This window comes from Cheilinus undulatus, linkage group 2, assembly GCF_018320785.1.
Source record: "Cheilinus undulatus linkage group 2, ASM1832078v1, whole genome shotgun sequence".
NCBI lineage: Eukaryota > Metazoa > Chordata > Actinopteri > Labriformes > Labridae > Cheilinus > Cheilinus undulatus.
The window spans coordinates 42,116,958-42,141,372 of NC_054866.1; the positions used below are offsets into that span (position 1 = coordinate 42,116,958).

At 38.8% G+C, this 24,415-nt stretch overlaps 1 protein-coding gene across 2 annotated transcripts in view; it reads right to left on the reverse strand.

The window, feature by feature from the left end:
* The window catches only part of cadm2b (cell adhesion molecule 2b), a 264,936-nt gene that overhangs the window by 15,182 nt on the left and 225,339 nt on the right, over positions 1–24,415 (reverse strand). For both annotated transcript variants that reach the window (XM_041797583.1, XM_041797576.1), the window contains 2 exons: positions 16,388–16,540; positions 14,347–14,484 (listed from right to left, as the gene is read on the reverse strand). In XM_041797583.1, coding sequence (XP_041653517.1) covers positions 14,347–14,484; positions 16,388–16,540 — 291 coding nt within the window. The remainder of the gene's footprint in view (positions 1–14,346; positions 14,485–16,387; positions 16,541–24,415) is intronic.

A 24,415-nucleotide genomic window follows, 5' to 3' on the forward strand; every position in this document is an offset into this window, starting at 1 on the left:
CTGTAGTCACACCTTTTCTTTCTTCAGCCTGCTTTGTCGAACTTTCATGCCCAGACATTCACCCTTTTCACAGCCTTAGATCTTGATTTGTGTTTTTTTTTTCTCCCAGCCCTCTGATGTCTTCATTATTTGGAGATGCCTCTTAACTTATAATTGGAAGCATTTTCTTTGTACTTTGCTGCAGCTCTCTTGTCAGCGTTTTGTGTGGTGCCATCATTTCTCTCCAGAAACAGATGTACACAGCCACCAAACAAGGCAGAAAGTGCACAGGCATTAAATGATGACAGCTTCAGAAGAACATTTTACAGGAGATACTTTCCTCCTCATCCTGCCAGCTACACTGTGCACTAAATCCTCCTCACCTCTTCATCAGCTGGGACTTTCTGCCATCCAGTACAAACCTGATTTAATCAATACATAAGTATGCAGCAAGAGGCAACCTCCAAAACTGACAAATGGAGCCAGAAAACTGCAGTTCCTCGAGTGTCCACTTGAGTCTGGCCCTAAACCCACAGAATCCCAATAAGACCCCACATTAAGGCCTAGTCCACATGTAGTTGTTTCTTGTGAGATTCTATCGATTGTACACACATGAATGGTGTTTTTAGGTCACTGAAAACACACTTATTGGAAAACTCCTTGGAGCAGTGATTCTCAACTGGTGGGTTGGGACCCATAAGTGGGTTGTGGAGCTGTTTTCACTGGGTCACATGTGTGTCACAGATATTCAGCTAAATTCACAAGATTTCAACTTATTCATCTTCTTTCTTGAAATAAAAGGTGCTTTTTCAAGCGCTGAGTTGGTTCAGTGGGTAGAGCAGGCATCCAAATACAGAGGCTGTAGTTCTTGATGTACTGGTTGCTTGTTTGGTGTGTGTCTTTCCCCCACTCTCTCCCAGTATTTCCTGTCTCTCCAATTTTAGATAAAAATGGGACAAAAAAACAATGCTGGCTAAAATGTACGCTATATAGTAATTTTTGGAGTGTTTTATTTTTCACCCAGAAAGCCTCTGTATTTGGCGCTAGTTTGCAACGCCAGCTTCGTCTACAGGCCACATGCTCTTGCTTCTTCTTCTTCCAAGTTTCCATTTAGCTCTTCTGGTCAGGGTCAGTTTCTCCAATTTATCTTCAGAAGAAGGGAACTCTGGATGGTGAGTGATGCGGGCTGCATGAGCCACCATCCTTGATCAGAAATGCACTGAGGAAGTGATGTAACTTGTCCCAATCATGACAACAGTAGTTCTCATGGACACTGGCTCACAGTTTTCACAGCCTACACACAAGGTAACTTGGATCTCCCCTCCTCCCAAGGCTCCACTAAAGTTTCTCTCCCCTCTTTCTTCTTGCTGTGTTTTTATCTGCAGAAGTTCCTCCTGGCTCATACATGAATCCCCTTGTATTGTTGCTCATTTTAGTTTTGTTAAGCTTTGTTACTTGTTGATACCTCTGATGAAGCCTGCAGACCCAACAGTTGTTCAGATACGCTGAGGTGTAAAAACATGTAGCTGGTAGCCGAAGTTTGCGTAGCAATATAGTGCCAGTGGTGGGTAGAGTACAAAGTTACAGTACTCAAGTAAAAGTACTGTTACTTAACAATAATAATTACTCAAGTAGAAGTAAAAGTAGTAATAAAAATAAGTATTTGAGTAAGAGTAAATAAGTACCTCTTTAAAAAACTACTCAAGTAGTGAGTAACTTTATGAGTAACTTCATTTTGTGCAATTTATTAAAACGTATTGCATTACAACATATTATTCAGGGTAGTAATGTAATTCGCACATTGTCATAAATAAAGAAGCATAACTTGCCAAAATAATTAAAAGCAATTAAAAAAATGTAGCTTAATACTCAAAGCAGCAGTCAAGTTATGTTTTTTGGTCACAATTATGAGATGAGAAATTCATTATATTGAGAAAAAACAGACTCTTTCTCTCATTATAGTTATCTTATTTCTACATGATGATTTTAATCTCACACACATGAATCTATACCTAGCAGTTCTTTCTTTTCAATCTCGTTATATTTATTTTATCATGTATTAATGATTTTTGGCTCATATTTATTAAATCAATCTTACTAATTCTCCTCATTTCTAACTTTTGGCCCTTTTTCTATTTCATTTTTACTTTTAGCTCTGATTTATGAATTTTTATCCTGATTATCACTTACAAATTTGGCAAGCCAAACTGAATTTTATTAAAACCAAAGACAACTTTGGCCTACTAGCCCAACATAATAACCATGTTAGGTATAATTACTGATATGAGGGATACGCCACACACACATGATAATAGTATACAACGTAACATTAAATGGCATGCAAGATCACAATTGTGGCAGAGTTTTATAGGCGGTTGGACACATAATATCATTAATCACTGACAGAACTGTGTCTTTGCAGTCTGCAAGTTAAAACAGAGATTTGAACTTATACATTTAGCTAACCAGCAGTGCAGTCGTAAGCTTGCTCAGCTGAGTGAAAAAAAATACTTAACAAAAATAAACTATGGACAAGTAAAGGTAGCGACCATTGCATGCCCAATGTAATGGATTAGGAGTAAAAAGTACTCTGCTCAATAACTGCTCTCAGAAGTAGGATTTTTCAAAAAACTACTAAGTACATGTACATGGGTTAATGTAACGCGTTACTACCCACCTCTGTATAGTGCCAAACACAGAGGCTATCTGGTTGAAAAATAAGATGCTTCAAAGTTTTTTTGATATGGTGTACAATTTAGCCTACATTGTTTTGTTGGTCTAATTTTACCTAGAACTCATTGAATTATGTGGAGAAACTGTGCCCATCTGCCATGATGTATAGCCTCGGTTGTTGAAGCAGGTCATTTTTAAATATTCTGATTGCACTACTACTGCCAAGTACCTTTACCAACCCAGCCTCAGTAATATGAAAATATCCCTTTAATGTTAATAAATTGTCAGTCTAACAGTGCATTTGATTTTTATATCCTAAAAATGACCAAATTAATCTAAACTAAACACACAAGCACCACATGATTTGCTCAATTTCTTTGTCTTTTAACCCTTATGCCCTCCTCAAATTTACTACGCTCAGGAAACCTTCGAGGCAAAAATGTACACGTACGGAAAAATTGCCATTACATCACCATGCGTCAATATTTTTTTTTTCTACTTTTTTTTTTCATAAATCTCTTTAACAACTTCAGACCTGCTCAAATCTACCAAACATTCAAGAATTTTCAAGATTTTAACCCTTTGAATGCCAGTTTGATTATTTGAAATATTTTATTTTTTACTAAAAAACAGAAAAAGTGAATTATTTTTCATATAATAAATAGTAGAAAGATGGGGCTTTGGTGCTGAGGAGAGTCTTGGATGGGTCAAAGATTAGCAACAAAATTGATTTCATTGCACTTGTATTTTTTATGTAGCGCCAGCTTTAACATTAGGGCACCCTCTTTACACCTTCGAGGCAAAAATGTACATGTACAAAAAAACTGCTATTAAATCACCATACATCAATATTTTTTTCTATGTTTTTTTCATAAATCTCTTTAACAACTTCAGATTTGCTCAAAACTGCCAAAAATTCAATAATTCTCAAAATTTTAACCCTTTTAATGCCAGTTTGATTATTTGAAATATTTCATTTTTTACAGCAAAAAATGCAAAAAGTGAATTATTTTCCATATAATAAATAGTAGAAGGATGGGGCTTTGGGGTGATAAGATGGGTCAAAGATTAGCAACAAAATTGATTTGATTGCATTAATATTTTTTTACGTAATGTCAGAAATACCCTCCTGACATCTTCGAGGCAAAAATGCCCCCATTGACTTCCATTAAAACCACCTTTTTTAATCTCAGTGTCATTGCAGTATAAAATCATGCATTCTTTAATGTCAGCATTCCAATCTGAAGAAATCTAGTGAAATTTGACATTTTTACCGTATTCCATCAGATTCAACCATTTACTTATTGTGGGACCATGCACGAAATTCTTGTATTTTTGCCTGTTATATTATGGAGAGTTTTTGCATAAGTTTAAAAGATTTAAAATTCTAAGAATTATTGAATGTTTTGTAGTTGTTGAGCAAGTCTGAAGTTGTTAAAGAGATTTATGATTTTGTTGCCAATCTTTGACCCATCCTAGACTCTCATCAGCACCAGGGCCCTTCTTTCCACTAATAATTTTATGGAAAATAATTCACTTTTGTTTTTTGTTTTGTTTTTTTGTTTTGTTTTTTTTTTTGTAGTGAAAAATAAAATATTTCAAACAATCAAACTGTCATTTAAAGGGTTAAAATCTTGAAAATTCTGAAGTTGTTAAAGATTTTTATGAAAAAAAAATAGAAAAAATATTGGTGTATGGTGATTTCATAGCAGTTTTTTTGTACGTGAACATTTTTGGCCTCAAAAGTGTCCGGAGGGTACAAAATTCATTGAGAGAGTATGAATGACATTTAATAGTAACATATGTTGGATTTCAAAAATTTAACTAAAAAGAAAAGTTTCTGTGAAAATTCATGCCACAAGCTGTAAAACTGACAAAATGATCACAAATTTAAAAAAAAAACTTGAGAAAAATGGCCAAAAATGCCATAGGAGGGCACAAGCGTTAAGAACCAAAAGCTTCTTGCCATGAAGCAGACCACACATATTGTATTTTTCATGATAATTAATAGCTGATAATTATGCTGAAGAATTCAATCATAGGTCTTTGTCTGTACATATCACAGAACAATATATTTTATGAAATATCTAATAAATAAATCACCACTAAAAATCTGGTTATGTAGCATATTTGAAAGATACTTTTAACCTTTCGGCACTGTTTGAAGTATGCACTCCATTAGTGATAGCAGTAAGAAAAAAACGGAAAAAAACTACAAAATAAGGAGGAAGATATAAAAACACAATTTCAGTCCAACCTCTCCAGCCTCCAGGACATTGCTCCAGTTATGATTAAAGCATCACAAATGAGATTATTTTGGAGACCTAATTTCAAACATCACATATCATTTGAGCAAACAGCAAAGTCAGAGGCCTTGCATTTTTGAGCCAAAGATTTTGCATCTTGCCCTGAAGTACAGAGGGGGGTAAGTAAGTACTTCTGTGGTGTCTAACACAAATCTCTCCAGCTTTTCCTCTCATTCATCACGTCGCCTGTAGCATCAGAGCTGCCACTGAGAGGCTGTCAGTCTCTTTCAGGGCGGCTGGTAGCATCGCCACAGAGAATGCCGAGGCGGCTTTCATAAGAATGTGAATGTGCCCAGGCTCACCCGCTTTGAACCAGAACCCCAGCAGGCAAGCAGATCTACATTCAGGCAACTAGAGGCACCACCATCATCACCTCCTCTGTGCCTGTTCTCACAAAGGGAAGGTTCAGTAGTAGGAAAAATTAAAATTCTACATTAGGTCAGTCAAGTTTTGCTCAGCCTTGAAGATATAACAGCATCACAATTTGGGCTTGTGTTTATTTAATGAGGGCATGGGAGGTATTCTCTAATAGCACATAAATCTTTTATACTTGCAGCTATTTCAAACTGCTTCTTTCAATGTCAGAACCTACCGCAGAGTTGCAATCTACTACCTGCTGACCTATAAGTACTAAAATAATTGTTTAAAATGTTTCATAAGTGTGTAATTTCAAACTGTGACCTATTTTCTGAACTTACTTGCTGCCAAAAGCTCTTAAAGCTTCAACTCGTGTTCATAAAGCACAAATGCCTCTTTTGACGTTTGGATCTTGAAAGGCAACAATATGTAAGGAGTCAGTTTAGCGCGACTTGGCTCCCACAGAAGGTCTCTAAATGCAACCGCACTGTCATAAAACACACACAGTGCTGTTACCCAACTCCTCTGAGGTATACATTTTCACACAAACCCAGGGCAAAGCCAGAAAAGACTATGTAAGAAGTAAAAGATTCCTTTTCACTGAAAAGAAAAGTAAAAATACTTAATTTTGTTCAGCTATGACTCTGCTAGTATCTACACAACATTGTTAGCAAACTGTTGGACGCATGCAATTTACCCTCTACCTTTATGAGCCTTCCAGGGCCGGCTGCCGAGAAGCATCTCCACAGCATGTTGCTGCCACCATTGTGCTTCACATGGGGGATAGCGTGTGTCGTGATGTGCAGTGTTTGGTGTCCACCAAATTAGGGGTGTAACGGTACAGAAAAATTTTGGTTCGGTACGTACCTCGGTTTTGAAGTTATGGTTCAGTACATTTTCAGTACGGTATTTATAGTGAATAAATAACAGATTTTTTAAAAATTAAATTGTATTAAAATAAATAGGCTGAATATAATTACATTTAAATCATTAATAATGCTGCAACCTCCTTCAAAAGGTCTTCAATTAATACAAGTATAAATAAATAAAATAAATGTCTGAATTAGGTTATTTTAATCTATATATTGACATATTTATACCCATTCTTTAAACACTAAAATTTCCCAGCAAACTTAAACGCATCATCATACAAGCTTAGGTAACTTGTTAAGTTTGCTAATTAGCCTCTACCCTGCTGATTTCAACATGTACTTTAGCATTGGTTTCCTTTTTAAACCAATGGAAGCTACTACAAAGTTTGGGAGAACTTTTCACAGCCCATCTTGGCGGATAAAGAAGTTAGAGCCGTGTGAAATCTGAGGATAACTTTACCTATGATGCAGCTGCAGACATGATGAAGTCCCCTCTCCTCGTCCTCCGAGGCTGACAGTTGAAGGTACGCATTTAGAAATAATTTCAGAGAACTATTGTTAAAATAAAAAGATTGTAAACATGGGAAATTCATAACCAGCTGGTGAGACTTTTTGTTGTTCCTCCTCGTTACAGTGAAGTTCTTGTTTGAGTGCTGCCTTTTCAAATGATTTGATTGATCTGCTGGACGACCTGCTGTCAGCGACATTTCTTAATAATGTCAGTGCTATTGTTGTTGTCTTTGTCCGCTGTTGTATTTTACTGTTCTCTGGTTTTCTGTCTGTTCAACATGAATCTGTTCGGTACACGTCTGTACCGTACCAAGAGGCCCGTACCGAACGGATACAGTACGAATACATGTACCTTTACACCCCTACACCAAACATAGCATCTTGTCTGATAATCAGAGCTCTATCTTCCACTTGACCATGGAGTCTTCCACATGCCATTTGGCAAACTTTAGTCGAGATTTGATGAGTTTTCTTCAACAGTGGCTTTCTCTTTGCCAACATATGACACAGTAGGTGTGCTGCCTTAGGAGTAAAATAAATAACATGAGCTTGACAGGCAACTGTTATTGTTGCTCACCTGAGATCTTCTGTAGCTTAATATAACTTGTGGTACCTGACCGTCCTGTCCTGACCCTCATTATGGCCCTACTAGACATTTCCTTGTCAAGTAGTGATGTGCTGTGAAGCACCACTAGAGCTAATTACTCCCCTTTTTTTGTGGATAAATTTCAGATAATAAGGGAAAACAGATCTCAATTCAATACAAGAAGAAAGCCACACAGAAAGGCAGAGCTGAGCAGTGCATCTTTACTTGTCATCTTTTGTTGTTCCTTTGATTGCACCTGAATTTACATACTGTATATTCAAGCATTTACACACTGCTTTAATTCATGAATGGCACCTATCCCAGCTCTCATTGGCTAGTAACACTGTTTTCATGTAATTTGTTTTTATGTTGTGAATAAATTTAGCCACAAAAAGGATGAGTTTAATGTTAATGAGTTTATTTTTACAATGGTGCAAATAAAGTGGGTTGTATAATACATTCAGCCACAATGTTAAAATTCATAACCCTTTAAATCTTCCTCTTTAGCTTCCAGGCCCTTAACTTTATTGGAATATAAATGTTTTTCTTGCTTTGGTCCGTGGGGGAAACAGATTGTTTGCACTTAGGTTGGACTTGCTGTGGAAAAACAAGTGAACAACATCTAAAAATAGCCCACCATCTAAAGCATTAAATGTGAGAAAACACCTAGAGGTTTTAAAACATATGCTGTGTAATGTGGCTCATTTGTAAAACTCTCAGATGTTACCCGCAATGTCCCCTTCGAACTTACAGCGCTGAACAAAACAGATAAAAACATGGAACTGTGTTCACAGGCTTTCTAGATGTTAGACTCGTGATTGAAAAAACTGTCACGGTTAAATGTGATGTCAACATGTACAGCAACAAAAGACCAATCCTGGTAGTGATGGCTGCAGGTGTTGAAATCAATGGTTGTGTCATTCTTCCTCACATATCACTGTTGTCCTGTATGAATTTCAGAGGGGATTAGACTGGTAATCCTCTCAGGGACACGGAAAAAGAAAACAAGTGATGCTGTCAACTTAATGGAAAAAAGCAATTAAGAGAAACCTGCCCACAACCTGACCAACACTGACAACACTATCACATTTTAAGCAAAACATGCCAATGAAAATAATGCACACAAATTCATTAAAGTAGAAAGAATCCCAACAAGAATGGAGCTATCACTTTCTAATATTTTGTGTTATTAAATCAAAACAACAGCTAAACTGAAATTAAAGTATGAGCTTTAAAGAATGATTTTGTAAGAAAGGTTAACTGGCATGTTTTGTACTGTCCACTAGATCAGGGGCTCCAAAACTTTCCCTATCTGTGACTCCAAAATATCAGCCCCAGAGACCAGGACCCCCACCGTCCCTGGTAGTCAGTCAAGTGTACGATTTTACACAAAGCATCATAAACAAATGTACATTTTAGCACACTGCTTACATTTAAACACAGATCTTACTTAATGACTGTTTTTTTTTTTTAAATTGAACTCATTTTAAGGGTATTTTTTTTTTACATAATTTACAAAATTATACCGTTTTGAATATTTTCACATTTCTCTTTGGTTTTCTGGAAAGCATCCTGTGACCACCGTGTAGCTTCTCACGACCCTCCTGAGGGTCCCGACCCCCACTTTGGGAACCACCACTTTAGATGACCAACAATAATAGTTAAAATCACTTCTGCTAATTACAGTGAGTTTTACTGTTAAATACTTAAATAACAACGATACAGAGGGCCACATCACAGACTCCATCTTCCTTTTTCTCCATTATGCTATTTATGCCTCCATAACGATCTGCATGTTGAAGTATGTACAGTTTGACACAGCATGATGTGATGATGGTTGACAGCTCCCCACAAAGCATTCTGGGAAAACAATATGGCCTTTAGCATTCAATCTAGCAGCAAAAAAAAATGTAAACGCATTGTATAATGATAAAAGATGTTCAATATCAGATCTATCGGTGTGGATTTGATTTTTAAAGTCCCTAAAAAGTCACCCAAATTCCAGGCGTGCTAGAAATGCTTCTGTAAGGACTACTAAGGCAAGGATAGCATCAAAAGAACAGTGAAATAGCTAGGTTTAAGAGGGAAAAAAGTAAGAAGCTGTGATTTATGGTTCGAAAGTGATGTAACCTGTGGCATTTCTAGTCATGACAATGCTGTTATCAGATCGGTGCATAAACACATGTACCTGCTGATACCAATACCTGCATTTTCATTAGTATTAGACATATTTCAGATACTGATATTATAATTGGAAAAATGCTACTTAATAAGCTACAGAAGCATGTGCACTGACACAGCTCTTACTCTCTGCTGGCGCACAGCTATGTGCCAGCGTGCCAACAGGAAGGAGAGAAACAGAAACAGTGCAGATGCTTCAGGGATCTTCTTTTTCTTCCTGACTTTTAGTGGCCAAAGTTGAGAAAGGAAAAAGGTTTTTTTTCCTTCCAGAAACAAAACATTTTTTTAAATGAATTTTTCTTTGTTGATCTGACAAGATGCACTGATTAGCATATGAAAATATTCCCCACAGCCCATTTTATGCTGTTGTAGAGGCTGTGTACAGTGATCACCAGGTCTCTTTAGATTAAAGGAGCATGCAGTGAGTGCATGTATGAATCAGATGATGCTTTTGTTGTTTTATGCCAATGCCAATTAAAAGTTGAGATGTCTTTTTCTAATTTAAGGGTGTAAAATTAAAAATAAAACATTGTGTTTCAATCCTGCAGAAGGGGGTGGGAGCTGAATTGAAAATAAAGGATCACACAGCTTTAACCACAAAATAATCACAGTGGTAGTAATTCCAACATCTATTGTTAAAATTCTAATGGCTTACCTAAATATATAGACAAAATTCAATAATATATAGTTGGAGCTCTTTAATATTTCAATGGGCCGTTATGTCAGTGTGAGAGAAATATGTATGCTCCCCTATGTATGCAAAAGCCCTCTCATTGGTTGGGTTCTTTCCTCAACAGATAATAATTTGATGCCTCACTGTCATTCAGCGACACAAGTAATTTGTACGACTCCATACACTGCAAACAAATTATGTGACAATGGATGACAGTTGCATTTTGAGGTTTGTTAGGCAGTGTGCTTCTCATATAAATGGTTGAAAAACAAACCATCATAGCATGAAATAAATATGACATGTTTTTGCTATTACACCTGCTGTCATCTTGGAGCTTTGTAGACCGGTCCCCCCGGTGGGGATAGGTTTGACTGACAGCAGACACTGACGGCAATGATCTTCCACAGAAGACCCAATGGCAAAACATGCTGCTCCCAGCACATCCTCGCTAAAGAAAGCTTTAAAGCGGCACCTATAAAAGACGAGCATCAGGAGCGCTGATTGACATTGCTCCTCTTTGACACTTTGACATGGAAATGAAGTTTTTAAGTCAAACCCTCCAGTCTCCACTCTGTTTTTATCTCTTTGACTTGGAGATGCGTCGCACCAGGTATGTTTGCCCAAGCGGCTTAATAAAAAATCCAGCTGTATGCAGATAAAACTAATAAAAGCACATTTGTATACATGGAGCTGTTCAGGGCAGACTGAGGGCACATATGGCTTTTAGAAATCTGCTTTTTCACAATGCACATTAAGTCTACTGCATAAAGCATTTCATGCATTTATTTAAATATAGGAAGGTTTTCTGTTCTGTATGTCATTTGTAGAGTTTGCGTGTCACCTACTGACCTGGGTATATAAAGAATCCATCACATTTTAATTTTATCTTCAAGAGACAGAAACGGAAGCTATGTCACCCCACTGAACTACGTTATGACATTTATTTAAGGCCCACACATCCATATATGATAATATAAAGTTGGAGCTTTAAATATCTTTAAGGATATCACAAGACATAAAAAAAGAGAGATCATCTCAGTGCCTCTTGAGATGGACAGCAAGTCTGGTTGTGATGCTGTGTGCCAGCTCTCCACTGGCCTTTCACGAGTCTACGTGCATGTCATTTCAAAAAGAAAACTTCATATCCCAGCCTCACTCCCATCAATCATCATGCCATGTTGGGCAGACACAGACAGAACCACCAAGAAAAAAAAACTCTCTGGTGCAAATCTTCAATAAAGAGCAACTGCCACACTGAGTCTCCGCAGCAGGCTCTATTACATTAAAGAGCTGCACACAGCTTACCTGAGCCATCAAAATGAGGAAAAATATTCCCTTTTTTCATGTTTTGCCTTTTTTTGTACTTTCTTAAAGCAGAAATAAGAGTGTGATAAAAGCTACAAAAATACAAAGCTTCACAGAGTTTGGAAAGAGGTGTACAAGAAAGTGAAGGCTTGGAAGGCACGCAGTGTGAAACCACAGAAAACTTCTGCTGGTTTAGTGTGATCAGCACACATTACACTGCACCATCTGCTGCCTAATGCATTGTCTCTGTCACTGTTTACCAGCCAGACTGAGGCTGGTTAATAGAGGCTTTTCCGAGTTTGCATTCTTGCTTCCTACTCTACTCATCTGACTAATCGGGCCGCTGTTGTCCATAAAAGTGAAAATAAAAAAAAGGTTAAAGCAGCTAAATGTCAGCTGCCAAACAAATGGAAAGGTCAGAGAGATCAATCACATAAAACAGCACTAAGATAGGTTTTTTCAACCATGGGATGCATTAAACGCACAATACGTCACTCAAAACAATAACAACAGATGACATCAAGAGTAGCGAGAAGGGATGTACAGTTTTGGGTTTTTACAGATCTGCTGATATGGATGCTGTCTGTAAAAAAACACATCAACATTTGTACTTTTTAAGGAAGCTGAAGAATTTTGATGTTTATAAAAGATATCAAAAAACACAACAGATTACAGGGCATTTTAAGAAAATTTGTGGTTTGATCCTTAATGACCTAAGGTGAACTGATCCTGGCTGATCATTGCCATCATTTATTTTCAGAGTTTAACCCTTTAAAGCCTGATTACTCAGACAGTAGCCAGAAAATTCCCTTTTTGGAACTGAGATGTTTTTTTAACGTTCTACCGAAATCCAAGAAAAGAAAAAAAAAAAACTGCCATTAAATTTCACATACTTTTTTGTATCACATTTGTTGTTTTTGGTAACTGATAATCCACTGGAGGGCGTTGTTATCGTTTATCAGATTGTATAAAAAAGGTTTTTGATATTATTGATCATGTTAGTTAGACAGAGGTCTCATAAATTGTGTATTAAATGTGATACAACTGGCTCTAAAGGGTTAAGCTGCTACCATCCTGTTGTAGATTTGGCCTGCCAGCATGCAGGACAAAAAAAGGCTAAAAAAAAAAATCATTTGTCCCTACTGCCATTGGCTTTTAAATGATTTATTTCGTGCCTGTGTTATTTCTTGTTATGCATGCTTATTGTTGTGTTGCACACTGTCTCTTGATCTTCTATTTTTTGTTTTTTCTTTGTTGTATTTATGATTGGGCTGGATGTATGTTTGACTTTTGGCTGCAAAACAAAATGCTCTTCAGATGGATTATAAAGGAAACCTTTATATTTCCAAACTCATCTTAGCCAATACAAATACATACTGTATATATACACATATCCTTTAAGTGTCAGCTGTGCAAAGAGATAGTAGATAGTCTGGCAGTTGTTTAATTTTGAGGCTCCATTCAAAATGTTCAAGGCTGATGGTGGGCCTCCTTGAGTGTGTAAGGCAACCACCTATACCTGATGGTCCAGTTGTACATTTTGCCAATATTCAAGGCTGATATAAGATGCATACTGTTGATATGTATGGCTGGTATATCAGCTGTAAATACTGGCAAAAAATTTCAGATCTGACAATACCTAAACTTATATCTGCTGACTCTGATATAATATCATGCATTCCTAGTAGCAAGGAATCTTGGGTTAATACCCCGCTACCCCCCCCCCTCCAATAGAAACAAACTTGTAATGGACTGTGGTCAAGCAGGGGTGACGATAGAACATACAGACTATTGCAAAAAATAGTTGTGGCCCATTACAAGTAAGAAGGACAAAACATGAATGAGTAACAGCAACAGAAAGGAGGCTCCAGCAACATTACCAGCTTCCTAATGAAGTAGACTTAAAACCATAATCTGGAACTTAAGACAACAATGAACACTTTTTGTCTGTCATTGAGGACAAGATGCATCCTGTTTCAACTTCTAAAATTCAGACTCTGGTTTTGGATACTGTCGGGAATATTTAAGGTAACATAAATACTCAATTAAAAATTCTATTTAGCATTTGTTTTGCAAATCTTAGAATTAATTCAGACATTTTAGTGCTTTAAAGCATGTGTGTCTTATTTGATGAACATAAACTTAAAGCAAACAGACTGAGACTGTGAGCATGCCTTTGTTTATGAATAATCTTATGAGATATCCTCTTAAAAACCATTTTAAACAATAGGGTTTTTTGGTGAAAAGCTGTTTTAACTCTTGCATAGCTTCAGTGCGTACTTAAATTATTATTACCAAGCCAAACTATACATATACAGCAACTTACCTACCACAATTCAAACAATGAATCACAGTTTAATCCTTTTTTCCATGAGCAAAAATGTATGACAGTCTTGTAAGAATTTTCTGCTGCTGTGTTTTGTCTCAGTGAATAAAAAGTAAAGCCTATAGGAGAAAGCCCCAGAGTTGACATTTCATTGTTTAAAATCACTTTTAGAACTGTTTGATTTATTTTGGTTTCTATTTATCAACTAGCTGAGTACATCATTAGCACAGAGCCACCTATTGTGAAAACAGAATGCTGTGCACAACTTGTTGATGTACATTTTATAATTAGAATCAATAACGGGCACTCCTATATGTCTTCACCTTGGTCAGGTAGTGAAATGTGGACGGCTCTAGTACAGTCCAGCTATATCTGGAAGGCATCCAAAGACAGCAGCAGTGCTGGCTATGAGCCAGGTGAAATCATGGCGCTGCTAAACCTCAGCCAGAGGAACAATGCATGAATATGAGCACAAAGGAATGCAGCGGCCGAATGACTTGACAGTAATGAAGTCTCTCACAGGATACAAGTGGTAGGAGAGGACACAATGCTCTATGAAAGCCACACCACATGCTTACCTTGGACTTCCTTGTCGTTTCTGAACCACCTGATGATGGCAGCTGGTTTGCTGCCTGATGTGGTGCACGTCAAGGTGATGATGTCTCCCTCCATGGCAGGTTTGGTAAATCCTGTGATCTCTGGTCGTCCTGGCACTCCTGAGGTGAATGGAAACATAACTATAAATAACTGACTGAACAGATGACTACAGCCTGATGAGCTGAGTTCTTACCCATGGAGCAGTAGACAGTCTAAACTTCTGACATAATAAATATGGTGATGAAAAACATCATTCATTTTCATTTGATTTCCCTTATTGCTTTGATGACAAGTAACAAAATTTTAGCTGTATATTTTTGTCAAAGTTTAGATTAAAAAAAAAAAAAAAAACATCCTTGTGCTTTATTGAGGTAGGATAGTGGATAGAGTCAAAAACTGGGAAAACAGAGAGAGAGTGTTTGGAATGACATGTGGAAAAGGAGCCATGGGCTGGATATATGAACCTGGGTTGCCTGGTTCAGGGACAACAGCCCCTGTGCATGAGGTTCACAAACATAACCCCTACACCAGCGTTTTTTTTTTACTTGTGGGTTGGGACCAAAAAGTGGGTTGAAAGCCCTTTTAAGTGGGTGGTGAATATGTGCCAGCACAAAAAATATGCCAAAATGTCCATGAAACTCTTTAAAGACTGTCTGTTCTGTCTCTTTGTTTTTGTCAAATGTTTTTACTCTCGAAGGTCTCAACTGATTTAAAGTTTAGGTTTGCTGTCTGTTCCCAAAGTCCAGCTTGAAAAAAGGGGTTTCAGGTATGCTGATATGCTGCTCCTGCAGCCTAGAACCTGTTACAGGAGAGCTTATGTCTTAAGGAACTGGGGTCTTTAAGTCTTTAAAAGTAGACTGAAGGCACTGGAGGAAGCTGCATCAGGTGCATGTTTTGACTGATGACCTGCTCGCTGAATCAGGTTTTGGTTGCTCTGTGTTTGTAATCGGTCTGTATTTTATGCCTGTGTCTTTGTTATTATGCTGCTGACTGGCTTGGCCAGAACAATCTTGTAACTGAAATTCTTAATCACTTGGAGCATTAAATGCATTTGAATAAGCAGACATAACAAATCAAATGATTGTCAGGAGGAATATCAGTGATATGTCATGAGGATGTTGCACACCCATGCCTGTGTGTGTGCATGAGCAATCACACCATGCATAACACACCTCTTCCATCCTTACCAGGGTAAAGACAGTTTGGTATGGATATATGAGTGTGTGCACCCTAACTCTGGTTGCTGGGGCGGTGCAAGCTACCTTCTGCAGTACTGCCGTGGTTCCCTCGAGCAAGGAACCAAACCCTCCAACAATTTGAGAGTTCCTGAATGTGCTGCTCCCTCGCTCTGACATCTTTCCTCGGTTGGATGACTATTTAATCCTGCTCACACATTTCTGTCTACATGCAGGGCCTATCTGTACATAGCATACAGGCCAGGAGTACAAGCAAAGACAGAGTGTACAGGTTTCATTTACTCTCAGGGGTTAACAGAGCATGTCTTCTTAAAGAACAATATGAACTCAGGAAAGAAGATCACAAATAATGGGATGACTCATTTTCATAAACTTTACGATTTTGTTACTTTTTGGTGAAAGTAAAAAATAATCTAAGTTGAATCTTTTTCTCAGATTTATATGGCTTCTTTCTTTTGTCTGGCTATGAAAAGCTTGGTGAAAGTCATCTTCCACAAATATTAGTCTAAATAAATGAACTGTAAGTGTTGACAGTGTGTGGGAGTTGACTTGCTTTTTGCCTCTAATTCTGCACATCCTTCAACAAACCTGTCTACCTAATATAAGGGATGAAAGGTTAATGTTTTTTGTTGCTGATGTGTCTGGAAAAACTCTTGTAATGGTGTCATTTTAAATCTTCTGTCATGCCTTCAGGTGCTCATGGGTAAAATATAAAGTTGGAACATAATTTCTTTACAGAAAAGCATTATTTGGTGTAAGATTATGAGGAATTAGCTGGAAGTTAGATGTTGTCCTGAGGAAACCAGGCTGAAGCAGATATGCTCACCCAGAACAGTGAGAAAGGCCTTGGTGGTCTTGACAGGCATGGTGAAGAGCGAGCAGGTGTACTGGCCCTCGTCTGACAGGCTGACGTCACTGATTCTGATGGTGAGCTCCTGCGATGAGGCTCGCACCAGCTCGATTCTGTGGTCTCTCAGAGCTGTGTAAAAAGAAAAGCACAGAAAAAACAGAAACTGAAATCACTAATGGCCTCTGATGACATGAACTGGCATAAGTATCATTTGTTAGTCAGATGACCTTTACAGGAACAACAGTGAATGCACAGTAGTTACAAATAGCTGTCCAATGCTGCCGGTGCATTATGTGGCCAATGGTTTGAAACACTCCTTTAAATTTGCATTTTGGGTTGACTGTCTTATTCACAGTCAGAGGGAGTACAGAGAGCATCAGCAGCACGCACTGAGGCATAACAGCAGAAAAAGTCCCAGATTACAATATCTATGTAGGTAATCACTTACATTCCTGGTATTGATTTATGCTCACATTCACACTTAAAGCAACAGACTATCTGAAACTCTTTCCAGGTCTTTTGCAGAACAACTTAGTGTGAAGTTACTACAAGAACATAATATTATTATTATAGCACCATCAGAATTTAAAACAGATATGGGTCGATCAATAATTTCAAATTTCATATTGCAACTTTAAAAGGCTTGTAGCTGAATAATCTGAAGTGAAGGGGGTCTGAAAACTTTCTGAATGTATTGTATATTTGGGTACATGGTGTATCTACAGACATACAAACTGGGAAATTAGCCAATCCAATTCTTGGTCGTCCACATCTGAAAACATAAAATGCTGCTGATGCTATTTCTCTATTTCTCCTGGAACGGCCGGTTTTGAAGGATACTACATCACTGACTGCTGTCGGAGGACTGTTCCAATGTGAAGGATCCTAAAAACCCTTCAAAGGACTAAATACTTCGAATAGAGAATTTAAAGGAGGCACATGTGTATTCTCTGCTCTCAGGAATTACTCCTTCTCTTAAAAAAAAAAAAAAAAAAAAAAAAAGAAAGAAAGAACCATAATATCAGGGGGAGGCCAGGTCCTCAACCACTCAATACACCTTTAAATAAAAGTACTGTCCTGTGTTCACCATAAATATGTTATCATAATTTTATGGCCTTAAAATTAAGCTGGATGGGTAAAAGCAATGCCATAGATTATGATGATATTATTTTGATTATATTATATGAAGAATATTATTATATTATTATATTTTAAACAGGACTGAACAGAACTTTTAGGCATGTTTGGGCTAAAAATTGAGGCTGAAGTTAGGCCTGTAATGGTGAGCAAGTCCACCTGAGGGCACCATTAGGAAAGAGGATTGACACAACCCAGGCCATGCACTAGATTCTGTTGAAAAAAATATGAATGGAATGGTTGTCTCAAGGGCCCAAAAACCGACGGCTGTCTCTGGGCCTATCACCAGGGCCGAATAGTCCCATACAGGTGGTTGATCTTTATACTCTCAAACCATGTTCTGGTTTAGGCTTAATATCAGTTATGATAAACAAAAGGGTTTATAATGTTAGATGAACTTAACCTGTGCATTGTAATGCCAATAACAGATAACAAAACATATCAGATAGAATCTTCAGGTATTGAATTGGGCGGACTATTCAGGTAGCCATTGAACAGAAACCAAAAAACAGTTCACGGGCATGAAGAGAAACCACCGTTTGGGATGTTTTAAGCAGTAAAGCCAAAAAACGACAACAGGCAGAGCAAATGTGACTATTTGACTCTATACCTGTTTCATATTGACTGGTGCATCAAAAAAACCAAGCACAGAAATACATTTCCAAGTGCACGGATAAAGCTCCGAGCACAGAGGGAGAACATTCGGAGAGCGGCAGTTTTAGAAGTGAGTAAAGGTAAACTGAGAGGAGAATGGTTTGAGAGAAGGATATTTGAGCAACTGAAGAACTGAGAGCAAGGAGACATTTTGAGCATGAACAGAGCAAATCTAATCACTAGGAGGTGGTTTTAGTAAAAAAGCAGGTTTTAAGGGGAAGTTTTAAGAGAAATCTGAGCTCAAAATCAATAAGTCGGGCTCTCAGAACTTGAAAATGCACTCTTGGGTGCAGATGGCATTGCAGTTAGGTATTGCACAATGTGTGAGGGTGGCCTGGATTCGAGGTTGCAAAAATGAGTTAAAGTTGCAAAAATATTAGTGTCACATACTTTTCAGCGATTCTGTGGGCAGGCCTGACCATGCCATATCATTAAGTTCACCCTTCAAGTCCCATTAGCAAAAAATGAAGCCATTTTAGTAACTCCATACAGTGTCAGAAGCTTGGAGCAGAGTTAACTTTACTGAACCACGTTCGTATTATCTAAATTTGTTTTGTAATGCCTTTGCAGCTCTGTGACATCCATCAATATCACTCCAACGCTGTCAGTAACATTGTGTTAGAATTAATTTTGTGATATTGATGGGAACTGGATTGCAAAATACTAGCCAATCAAGTAATATTGAAAAACAACAGAAAAAAACCCTGCAGTATAGAAATGACAAACATAGAAGCAAAAGTTAAAATTAATCACCATTTCTAATCATTAGACTAATGACAAAATGAACATCTCAGTGAGCCTTCTTCAAACACAGCTGGACATGAAACCCCTGAGTGTGTTTTTAAACCAGGCAGACACCTTCCTGGCTGCTCATTCACATGTGACTACGCCCTCATGGAGCTGAGAAAACCACGCAGCCAAGCTAAAAAAGGTCACCCCGCTCCTGTCATCTCTTATACCATTTCAAATTCAGAATCATCTACTCCTACAAGCGACCAACCACAGAGGGCAGGAGGGAAAGTGCTCTTCATTGAATAAATTACACATTCTTAATCCTCACTCCCTTTAGGCCTGGCCAGCTCTCTCCCTGGACTCTCTTTCATCTGAAGTAATTTGAACTCGATTGGATTGTACGACACGGGGCAAATCTGGCAAACTGCAGAACAAGGTGATGATTAGGATTTAATCAACGTGGCGAATGTAAAATGGTGTCGGATAAAGAAGACATCAGTATGAAAATCATTAATCACCTGCTCTGTTCCCATTTATTTGATTTTCACGATAAACATTCACAGCACAAGCCATTTGTCTGAAATGATTATTAGATTGAGACAAGCATAGGTCATTATCAACAACGCCGTTCTCAGGCATCAATTACCACACATGATTTGGTGATGATTATCTGATAATCACACACATACCAACAAGGGAGAGGTAAAGATCTGCAATGAAGAATTTGATGGCTCCAAGAAGTTTCTTCTTAAAGACCCTGTTATTCAAAAATAAAAGCAGTGTGAAGAAATTATGTTTAATAACAAGCTGTGCTTGCCTTTTTCGTGCTGTGAGGCTTAATACAAACATTTGATAGTGGTACTGTAACAAAGTGAATTCTGAAACAAAGCCGCCTGATGTTCTCTGTAGTTAAGCATCCTCGCCACAGAGCCTGGAAATGCCCAGCGGCTCTGGCAGAAAACAGCAAACCCTTTGGTGGATAGATGCATCGGCGAGGTGATGGGGTCTAAGCAAACATCGTACAGGAACTCAAAAGATGTGGAAGTACAGGCTGAGAGGATCAAAGCCTTGGACAAGATGACATACTGTAACTTCCAGGCCCATATCCCCCTATCTCTGCAGCGCACAGAGAAAAGACGAGGACTTTTCTTCTTCTTTTTCTTTACCCCCTCCTTCCTCAAAGAAAAAAACACATCTGAGATGCTGATAAATGTTCTGGCTGTTTCCTAAGAAGGATTTGTTGAGGAAAAAACAGACATCTTTTGACTTCAGTGATATTCCACAAAACACATCAAACCAGTAGGCGTTAACAATAAAAAAGATACTTTGTTTAAGACAGACATCAGTTGTAATTTATGACTGCTAAAACAGATGTTACGTTGACAGATTTTACAAAGGGGGGAAATCAAAACAGAACCAAACAAAACTACAAGAGAAACCTGCCAAAATAGTAAATAATGTACTTCTCTACCAGTCTAGACCAAGCAGCTTCCTTTCCTTTAGAACAGATTTACACCGTTATCTAACAAGACATGCTGCTGGAGGTTGTTTTACTGAACCTAAAGCAAAAACCGTATCAGCTCAGCGATCAGTAAAATACAGAGCAATGCAGCAATGCAGGGATCTTTTCATGCCTTTATTGGATATAGGATGGACAGTGGATAGACTTGGAAACAGGGAAGAGAGCGGGGATTCGAAACCCAGGTTCGAACCTGGGCTGCCCGCGTACATGGGTAGCACCTTAAACCACCTGACCATCTGCGTGCCCCGACATGGTTTTCTTGAGTAAACTGTTGAGATGTAAGTTATGTAGTAGTGAACTGCGGACACCAGGAAGAATACACTGTATGGACAAAAGTATTTGGCCACACCTGTTAATTATTGAATTCAGGGGTTTCAATCAGACCTGTTGCCACAGGTGTATAAAACCAAATACCTAGTCATGCAGTCTCCATTTGCAAACTTCTGTTATACAAACTGTCGTTCTGAAGATCTCAGTGATTTCAAGCATGGTACTGTCATGGATGCCACCTTAGCCGTAGGACTGTTCAGGAAATTTCATCCCTGCTGGATATTCCCCAGTCAACTGTAAGTGATACTATCAGAAAGTGGAAGCATTTAGGAACAACAGCAACTCAGCAACGATGTTGTAGACTAGATAAAATCACAGCACATGAATGTCAATGACTGCTACGGCGCATGGTGTGTAAAAGTCACCAATACTCTGCTGATTCATGCTAGCCTCACATCACCAAGTCTAAAGCCATGTGTTGGATGGAGTGGTGTAAAGCACACTGACACTGGACTGTGGAGCAGTGGAAACATGCTCTGTGGAGTGATAAATCACACTTCTGTGTTTAGCAGTCAGATGTGCAAGTCTGAATTTGTTGGATGCTGGGAGGACGTTACCTGCCTGACTGCAGTGTGCCAACTGTGAAGTTTGGTGGAGGAGGGATAATGGTATGGGGCTGTTTTTCAGGGTTTGGGTTACACCCCTTATCTCCAGAGAAGGGCAATCTCAATGCTTCAGCATACCAAGACATTTTGGACAATACTATGGTTCTGACTTTTTTGGCAACAGTTTGGGGAAGGCCATTTTCTATTCCAGCATGACTGTGCCCCGCTGTATAAAGCAAGGACTATAAGGACATGATTTCATGAGTTAGTGTGGAGGAACTTGACTGGTCCACGCAGAGTCCTGACCTCAACCCCATCAAGAACCTGGGTTCTTGGATGAGCCTTCTAATCCAACATCATCAACATGCCTGACCTGATAAATGCTCTACAGAATGAATAGGGATTAATTCCCACAGAACACTCAAAAATATCTTGGGAAGAGGAGCCTTGAAGGTTGTTACAGCTCCAAAAAGGGGGCAAAGTACACGTATTTGAATACAATGTCATTATAGTACCCGCTGCTGTAATGGACAGGCATCCGAATACTCTTGCCCATAAAGTGTATTTGTGATGAAAAAACAGTGATGGTTGAGGGCAAATACAAATACCGTTAAACCCCTAATCATTACCCTTATGTGTAATATTTCTAATCTCCTTAAAGATATCATACAGCCCAAAAAACAGATCCTCACTCCTCGTATCTAAAACACAGTTTGAACCAAAGTAGAATCTGACTGCAGCTTACACTTAAACAGTAGATGGGCTTGACTGATGCTGTTTGTTTGACAGCCACTGGCCCTACAGAGAACATGAATCAATGGCATATTGATGGAATGAGATGTACAAAGGTTTGAATAACCCAAAGACAAGTGTTATCTATTACTCAAACAGGGTATGGCCAGAAAACCATACTACTACAATCCAATCGAGGCTAAGGGCCCAGATTGTGGGCAGATCCGTCACAATCAGACCCAAATGCCAGTGGCTGACAAAGCTTTTTTTCCAGGTGCTTTAGGAAATCAATGTGATGAAAAGGTTCATTTCCCCTAAACCCTAGATAGCTCCTGCGCTGTTCATTCTGCTTAGGAGGAAGCATAAATCTGCACTCTGACCTTGTGTATGCTACAGCCTTGCAGCATGGCAGCTTAATGTGCAGTACATCTCCCGTGATGGAGGCCTTACCAAGGCTGTCTCAAATCAGTAAAAGTGACACCCTGGTCCCCCTCAGGGCACGGCACACTGTTACTATGGCTCTTTGATGCGAAGTGATGTTTGCTCTGTTTCCCTGACAGTCCTTTGCACTACTGACCATGTCAGAGGATGAGCAGTCTACGGCCCCCTAAGTGAACTCTAGTCTGTCAGATTTAGCTTTAACAACCTTGGTAAGTTTTGCTGAATGTATCTGAAACTACTATGTCTAGAAAACTGTGTAAACACATAAAGCAGCTGTTGACTCATTGGAAAATGGAGCTCTGTTTGATGTGTAAGAGGAGAGCTGACAGTCTGGTTGGTGGCTACACTGGCACTATCTCAGAAAAAAAAACTGGAAGCAGAGGAACTGGAAGTGCACTTATCACATGGCATTCACTCCTGCACTCCACAGAGCGGCAGCCAGATGTTCCCCAATGTTCCTAATCCAAAACGATGAAGTATCTCCTGACAGTCCAGATAGAAAAGGACATTTTACATCCATCCATTAGTCTTGGAAACAAGCCGATGGCTCTCTAGTTCAGCCAAAATATGTTACGTCTGTAATGCAGTGTCCCCATTTGGCCGTTTTTGCATGGCCAGTAACCACTTTGAGCCAGTCCTGGAATGTGAAAGCACTAGCTGTCCTTCAGCGAGAACACAGGGTCCTGGCGCACCCCCCCACTCTGCAGCCAGGGGCTCCACTCTTTGCAATTAGAGTGTGTTTGCTGCTGGCTGTGCTCGCTCAGTGACTGTGTGGGCGATTCTGGAGGTGTTCCAGGGCTAGTGGTGCAAGCAGGGGGCTCTTTCCCACCACACATGTGGCTGCAATTAAAAGAAGGAAAAGGCCTTGTTCCAGAGAGCCATTGTTACTGCCTGCACTCTCAGAGATCCCACAGAGCAGATGCTACTCAAATTGGACTCATTTTCAGTGCTTGAAGGAGGAAAGGGAAGAGGGAGGAATTCTCCCAGCAGCTTTGCTACGTCCCCTCTTCAAGTGGTGAATAATGAGACTGAATATATTTTTGTCTGTCCATTTTTCAGCCCACCGACACAAGCTTGATTGCACACTGTGGGATTTTTCTGCCTTCGAGCCCCTTTCTTCATATGAACTCTCTAAATTTAATTTTTATGAAAACAAGTGCCAGTGGGGGTTACACAGTTCTGTTGGTTTTCATTGCAGTTTTACACATTCAGCATTTGTAAAGACATATTACAGTACAACACATAACAAAGACTTAGCCCTCATAAAAAAGGATGCAAACTTTTTTTAACTAGGACGCAAACATTTTAAGGACCTCACACACAAAAAGATTATTCATTACTCTTAAGAGCTTCTATACATTATACATGACAGCACTAAGCTTGTGGTATATCACAAACAAGAGCTGCCTTCTACATTAGACATAATAGCTGAGTGTATAATGGTACTATAATGTTAGAGTCACAACTCAGTAAAGTTGAAGGTAACCCTGTGCACTTAAAAGCCCATTAGTCCCTATAGAAACACATTAGCTGTGGCCATGAGACCATCTCTGCATTTTGCAGACAGTAAAAATTGTCACTGACAAGGAAACAGAACATCTGTAGGAACCAGATCATGGCTACTCAAAATCATCTCAGCATCCATTTATTTCCTACCCTTGTACATCGGCAGGAAAAGTTTGTGAATCCTTTAACGTTATCTAGTTTTCTGCATTAATTGGTCATCACACAACTTGCTTAACCTTATACCACACAAATAAGTATATCATGTCTTTATTGAACACTGCTGCTGGAAAAAGTAAGTAAACCCTTAGGCTGTTGACTCCAAAAAGAGCTAAGTGGAGTCAGCAGTTAGCACAACTAAGCCTAATCAACTAAAACAGATCTGAGCCATGTGTAGAGCTACTGTGA